We start from the raw sequence: 695 nt of genomic DNA on the forward strand, positions 1-695 counted from the left end.
CATGTTGATTTAAAGACTCAACGCCATCCCGGTAAGTTTTTTTTATGGACAAACAGATTCTGAGGTTTATCTGGAGGGAAAAGTGCCAGAATGGTCAACACAACCCTGAGTGAGGAGAGCCAAGGTGAGGGGCTGGCACCATCCGACGTCACGGCTGGCCAGGGACTGTAGGAATGAGGACAGGGCGGGGTGGCAAAGAGGAGGCAGGGTCAATGCGATGGACAAACAGGTCCGTTACTCAGAGTTTCCCAAACTCGGAAGCAACAAGGACGTGCTTGAGCAGGTGGGTGGATGATGGACGCGATCCATCCAGGCGATGGGATATCATTTCCGTGCTCAGCACAGCGAGCGAGCCCTGGGCGGACACGGAGGCGCCCTCAATACGCACAAGTGCAGGAAGCCACTCTGCACAGTTACGGCTGCAGGATTCCAACTACATGCCGTTCTAGCGAAAGCAAACCATGGAGACAGTGAGGGGTCTGCAGGGGTGGGAGGAGGGCGGGAGGGATGGGTGACGTACAAGACACTGTCATGGCGGATGCTTGTCACTCCACGTGTGTCAGACCCACGGCATCTACAACCCAAGACTGAACCCGCTGCCCACGTGGCTGGGGTCACAGTGACGTATCACACAGGCCCGTCCATTGTGACGAACGCGCCCGCGTCTCATGTGGGGTGTGGACAGTGGGAGGCCG

At 57.3% G+C, this 695-nt stretch overlaps 1 protein-coding gene across 1 annotated transcript in view; it reads left to right on the plus strand.

Moving 5' to 3' along the window:
* Positions 1–217: 217 nt before the first annotated feature.
* The window catches only part of GPX8 (glutathione peroxidase 8 (putative)), a 6349-nt gene continuing 5871 nt past the window's right edge, over positions 218–695 (plus strand). The window contains exon 1 of the mRNA XM_006761813.2: positions 218–283. Within this exon, the coding sequence (XP_006761876.1) occupies positions 218–283 (66 nt within the window). The remainder of the gene's footprint in view (positions 284–695) is intronic.

Source organism: Myotis davidii, unplaced genomic scaffold (genome assembly GCF_000327345.1).
Source record: "Myotis davidii unplaced genomic scaffold, ASM32734v1 scaffold496, whole genome shotgun sequence".
In the NCBI taxonomy this organism is placed as follows: domain Eukaryota; kingdom Metazoa; phylum Chordata; class Mammalia; order Chiroptera; family Vespertilionidae; genus Myotis; species Myotis davidii.